General features: G+C 33.7%; 1 protein-coding gene across 1 annotated transcript; it reads left to right on the top strand.

Moving 5' to 3' along the window:
• The first annotated feature begins 1,120 nt into the window (after positions 1 to 1,120).
• On the top strand, positions 1,121 to 5,206 carry LOC114350608 (uncharacterized). Its single transcript, XM_028301472.1, has 2 exons — positions 1,121 to 1,200; positions 1,699 to 5,206. Exon 2 carries the CDS (start codon positions 1,714 to 1,716, stop codon positions 5,200 to 5,202), a length of 3,489 nt encoding a protein of 1,162 aa, XP_028157273.1. The 5' UTR covers positions 1,121 to 1,200; positions 1,699 to 1,713; the 3' UTR covers positions 5,203 to 5,206.
• Positions 5,207 to 6,265: the final 1,059 nt, after the last annotated feature.

Here is a 6,265-nt window from a genome sequence, read left to right as displayed (position 1 = left end):
CATAAAAAAAAAGTCCGGAAAGAAAACTAAATTAATGGACAATGTATCTACTCTAGATATGTAAAAGTCCTGTGTTTTTGCAACAGCAGTATTAATATCTGCCGAATGTACTGACCAAGTACAAACTAAGATATGTGCTTCAGACGACGATAGACGAGATAAAATATTGACGGTTTTACTACATAGTTTTTGAAGTGTTACCATATGTTTTGTGTTTTTTACTGTAAGTTTAGCATCTATAGCACCTTTTAATAGTTAAAAAAAAAGTTGTGAGTGGGCAGTCCATCATCCTATACAAAGTTGGTCACCTGAAGCGTGGGTCCTGCTGGTCTGAGCCCAATTCGTAACTCGAATGAAAAAAAATACTGATATTTTCAGACCGGATGAACGACAAGGAAGATCAAAGACGAAATACAATGATTCTGCTGGAAGCGACAACGGATATTGTACATAAATAAATACACAGACCATAAAAAGCTAACGTGAGCCTTCCAAAATCGGAATATGTTTTGTCTTTTGCCGCGTTTTTGCGAACGAAGAACGAATCGAATGAAAAGATCAAACTTCAAACCGAGTAGTAGAGATGTGTATAATTTACCATTAAACGGTACCGTTATTGATAACGTGTTATTAATTTACACAGATTTATTTACATAAACATTATCATCATTGTATCTAATCGTAACTGGTTGCTCTCCCCATTTATAAATTATTTATTTTATGTCTATAACTTTAAATGGTTACGAGTCTAATTACATTTGAACATCCAGACTATAATTGAATTATGCTTCTTTTTAATTTTCATTTTATTTATTAATTTAATAGGCTGCTTTCTGACACACATTAAAGAATGAAACGTTACTATTCTTGACCAGAGCCCCGATTACGGTAATTTTTAACGTCAACAATCCAGACACGCTTCTCGATTCTGCGATACGATTGGTCGTTCAACAGCGTACGTCAGCTGTTTTGATCAATCGTATTGCAGAATCAGAAACGCGTCTGGATTGTAGACGTTAAAAGTTACCGTAATCGGGGCTCAGCAAGACATTAGGTAATTAAATTACCAGTACAATACCTACCTGCAGTTATTAAGATAGCCAACACTAGCACTTGTTGACTTTCCGCTCATTCTTTCGTAAATTTGTAAAAGTGTTCAGTAAATTATTACCATTTTACAACATTTATATCATTTTTGTAGTAAGTACCGTATTGTGTTATTATTATGCTAATGATTTGTTTAACCGTGGCTGTTTAGACGTTTACTAATATCAGCACTAAGATACACACCAATCTATTTTAATCTAAAGCAAAAATGCAGCTACGATTGACCTTCATTTTTTGTAATAGCAGTCAAGTTTATAAATAGCTGGCATAACAAACCGATGTTCCTAAATCAATAAAGTTAATGTTATTGAATCGCGACTTAAATACACAGACCATAAATAAAATATAAATAGTGCTAGCAAATGTTTTTTGCGCTCTTTTGGTGATTATATTAGGTTCTTTTTATCACTAGTACCTAAATGGTAGACGAACGCCGTTGAAATATTTGTCGGCAAAAACGCAAACTGAAACTCACTATCCACATTTGATATCATTTTACTAAGGAGGGGTGTAAAAGTTCAAATTTTTACCAACCTATTCTTACTACACCTTTTATACTAAACTAATCATGAACTTTTAAATTGTTTCCAGAAATAAGAGAATAAGATGAGCACAAAAGAAGATGAGTTACAACCTCTTGGAGCTAAACACCGATATCACAATCAATTGGTCAAAGAAGCAATCGAAAATAACTACACAGATGTAAATACAGGAAACAACGATGTGAATATATTACTGCAAATAGATATTGCAAGCCAAAACAGAAATGTTGATTACATATTGGATATTCTTAAAAGTGATGACTTGCTCCACGTTTCCAGAGCAATCAAAAAAGGCACATGGTTAATTACAGATAACAATTATGCTAATATAATCGATCCTGAGTACTTAAAATGTCATTTGTTTCCAAACATGTCTGCCAAAGCTCAAAATAAATTGCTGAAAAGCATCAGAAACAACTTAAAAGACGAAAAAAGGGCTGAAAAGTTTTACAGCGTTGAAGATAATGTTGAAGCCGCTCTGAAATGGCTACCAAGTTGTTCTATACCTTTTATAGAGATTGAAGTTACTAAGCATTATAAAAATATTAAGAAACCTCGACTTTTTAAAAGACTTTGCGAGCGATCGATCAATATTTTAAACCTTTGCCCAAAAGGCGACCTATCTAAGGAAAAGATTGATGCAGTGAAATTTGTGCAGAAAAAAGATGTCACCACATTCTTAAATGCTATAGAGCAAATGAAACCCTACGAAACACTAAAACTGAATAAAAAGACAACCAAACTACTCATGACGCAATGCCCAAATAACATTATTGAGAATTTTCATAAATACCAGGCATATCTTGACAAAGATACTTTTTCAAAATATTTGAAGCAAGATAATATAAAAGATTTCATATTTAAACAAGCAAGTATGGCGCACAGCTTTGAGTCGTCTTTCGGTTTAAGATTTGAATGGCTACAGCATTTCATTCAACGTATGCCACAAGAAGAACGTTTTGATTTTGTCAACAAAGTGTTTATTAAGCAAATACACAAATCCCAGGGATCAAACTTTTTACCAGATTCCGAAACAGCACATGCGAAAATCTTATTCGATCTTTTTCATAATAGAAATTATGAATGGTATAAGTTTGCTCCGTTTGAAATTGCATTCGACGAATTCAGGCGCCGCCCGTCATGTGCCGAAGATAAATACGACTTTCTTAAACTACTAATTAAATGCTGTGGTAGCAATCAGTCACATTTGCAGTTTATCTTAAAATATTATCGTGATAAACACATCAACGATAGTTACGATTCCAAAACAAATTTTGTAGATGAGATACTTTCAGAAACTAACATTTGCCAATATAATGATGAAACTTGGAGTATTTTAGACGACTTGTTTAAATCAATGGGCGTTTATTCTGAATCTGATGATGACTCAATTAAATATATTGAGACGATCATTGTGCGTAAACTTATTAAAAATGAGCCTATACCAGAACTAATTGAAAGAAAGTTTGTCTACAATAATACTCTTGAAAAGTTTAGTATTAAACTCAAACAGGATGAGCAATTCAGGATTTTTAATTTTATATTCAATCACGTCTTTCAAAAGGCTGATGATTTCAATAAAATTGAAAATGAGGAGCAATTTAGCTTGATAGCTGAGTTACTGAAAAACGTTCTGGAAATATTGAAGGCTTGGCGTAAATCAATGGATGACTACCCGTTCGTGGTACAGAAAATTAAAGATCTGATTAAAATTAAAATGGAACACTTGTGGGACTATGATCTTTCACCTTTGTATAATGTACACAAACCTTGGAAACGCCTAATGTTTGAAGAATCTCTAATTTTAGAACCATCTGAAAAAGTTTGCATTAATTCTCTCAAACATGATCCAAGGCTACTTGCACGATATGAAGATAAAGTGGATAATTTGCTAAATGACAGTAAATTGTATATGAAGAAATTTCTTAGCAAAATCCGCATTTACTGGCCGGAATCAGTGGCTAAGAAATATGTAAATAAACATTTACTCCACCTAGAGCTGCCCACTAACCACAATGTTGTGGTTCGCAATCTTTGTACTCTAATGCCCCAAACAGATATTTTGGAGATGATAAATAAGTACGTCCCGAAAGATGCTAAAATTAATTGGGACGAGGAAGACGGTTTGATGCTAAGCATCCGTAGACACATTGCTATAAACATGCATTTTGCGCGCCCTCACCCTCCAGCCAACGTGATTCTTGAATACGCAAAGGGTGACTACCTCCAGTATGCTGTGCCGTCCGTCCTTGCCATATTCTACAACATGAAGCCATTACTTTTCCCACAACAAGTACAAAAACTGTTCAATTCACCTGTATCCCTTCAGAAACTTGGAATACGTTTAGCAATCACAAAACTGCACAATGAAGATTTAATCAAAGAATTTCATAATCTTTGGTCTAACACAAAAAATAGTACCATCCGCTCCGTCATCTTTCAGTTAACGCTCAAACTTCTGTGTCGTCAAAAAGATGATCGTACAGTACAAGAACTGTGGAATCTATTAGAAATGTTCATTGACAATCTAACATACAAAGAGGACAAAGTTATTTATTCCCTGATGTATAAAACAGAAAGTATACCTATTTTAATCAAACCAAAGTTCATAGAAAGAAATTATATATTTTTCGAATCATATCTTGCACAGCCCGATACGAATGTTGATGAGTTTGAACGATATTTTATGGAAGAAAGATTGATTCTATACGCTGAAGATGTAATGGAAAAAATTAACGAAGATTTTATCATCAGAGTATTGAAAAAGCTAATCGATCTTAAATTCTTCTGTAAGTCGCCAGACGCAAAGCGACCGCGTCGTCATTATATAAATCCATGTAATGGGATAATATCTTTATTGTCTGTGTATTTACTCAAAGCTAAAGATGAACAAGATCAAGAGCGTAAATACAAATCTACATTAATGCCTATACTACAGCGTGCCCTAGGAAAACTAAAAGAAGAATATCAATGGAAGGAGAATATAAAAGCGCTACTTGACTACCTGCGAAGTAATCTTGAGAAGTTCGCACTTAATAGTAATGTGGTCTCCCCTTTAAAACTGTTTTCAGACATCAATGACGAACTACAAAGGTCCCTGAAGGTATCAGAACACTACACCCTTTTGACTAAATGGAAATTGACCGTCGAGTACTTGAAAAATTTGGAGCCAACTGTGTCTGAGGATGACAACCAAACAGTTAAAAACACCTTGAACACAGACGGTTTGGCACGAAAATGTCTTGAAATGCTGAAGGAAGATGTTGAAAAATACTTTCCTCGTATTTATATCATATTTCATAAAGCTTTTTTCGAGACTTTGCAAGAACTTTGCAACAATGAAGAGCAAATTAAAATTTATAAGAATATGCTTACGGACATAGACTTTGTCCCGGGTTATTTAACCATTATTAAGATCTCCCATAACTTTGTTGATTGTGAAAGAGACGGGCAATGGGATGAAATACTGCATCTCTTGCAAGAACATCCATCAACTGAAGTAAAAATGCATTTCAATTTTTATTTTAAACAAATGAAAGATTATTATTGTTAATTTAGAAACCATTAAACGTATTTTTTTCTTTTATAATGACATTATTTACATTTAAATTAAACTTTGAACTTGAATTTGTATAATTTTTTGGTAGATAGGGGAGACCTAGGAGAGTTGTGACAATTTTTACTTTAGGGGCCATATCTCGCTCAAAAAACATTCCACAGCTATGAATCATACAAATTAATGTAGCACCGTTCCTTCTGTTTTCAAAAGAATCACCAAAGTTAACAAAAGTATTAGGGTTTCTAAGAAAATCACCAAAATCTTAGACCACTCCCTCTGTCACAACTCTCCTAGCACCGAGGTAAGTTGTGATAGCATTGTATTTCATCTATTAGGTATAAAAATACCATAATACTCAATCAAATATTATTTTTTAGCAAAAAAGTACTTTAATCATCCTTTAGTAACAATTAAAACAAATAGTTATAGGATATCGCTACGCAGATTGAGCCACATTTCTCCAGCTTTCATTTTGTTCCCACGACACTGGATTTTTTTTAATTACTTATATTTTTTAGCTAATATAGTCACTTAATATATTTTCGTCGTCTTCTATAAAAATAAAAGAGTCTCGGTGGTATAATCCATAGACGGAGCTTCGCCTTCTGGGTTTACTTGATAAGCCTCTTTCTTCTTAACATAAATCTTGACAAGTTTAGATTGTAAGAGGTCGCAGCACATCTTAAACTTTAACCCTTTTTAACCTAATCACGTCTTCATAAGCCAGGTCCTATATTTCGACTCCAGCAAGCAGTTCCTCTATATGGTATTCATGTATAGTCATTAGGCATTCAGAATCAAAAAAGTAGCAGCAGGCAATTATAAAAATTAACTTTGAACCTTCTAACAGACAAAAAACATCTAAAAACATCGTGGAAATGGCCCATCAGAAAAATTAAGTAAGCTAGGAGAGTTGTGACAGCCTGTCACAACTCTCCTAGGTGTTTAAAATGACGACTTGGTTCGAATAATAATTTTTATTTTCTAAACACGATGCGCACACAAAATATCTGTGCTACATTTTGAGACTTGAATAACCATGCAACTTGAGAAAAAA

The sequence above is a fragment of the Ostrinia furnacalis genome, unplaced genomic scaffold, assembly GCF_004193835.3.
Source record: "Ostrinia furnacalis isolate ACB-3 unplaced genomic scaffold, ASM419383v2 OfSCF0922, whole genome shotgun sequence".
In the NCBI taxonomy this organism is placed as follows: domain Eukaryota; kingdom Metazoa; phylum Arthropoda; class Insecta; order Lepidoptera; family Crambidae; genus Ostrinia; species Ostrinia furnacalis.
The sequence above is the reverse complement of the archived record's forward strand: the minus strand, read 5'-3'. Positions and strand labels throughout refer to the sequence as shown.

What these genes read in the sequence shown, in the direction of transcription:
- LOC114350608 (XM_028301472.1), top strand. Translation starts at nt 1,714, where the DNA reads ATGAGCACAAAAGAAGATGAGTTACAACCTCTTGGAGCTAAACACCGA.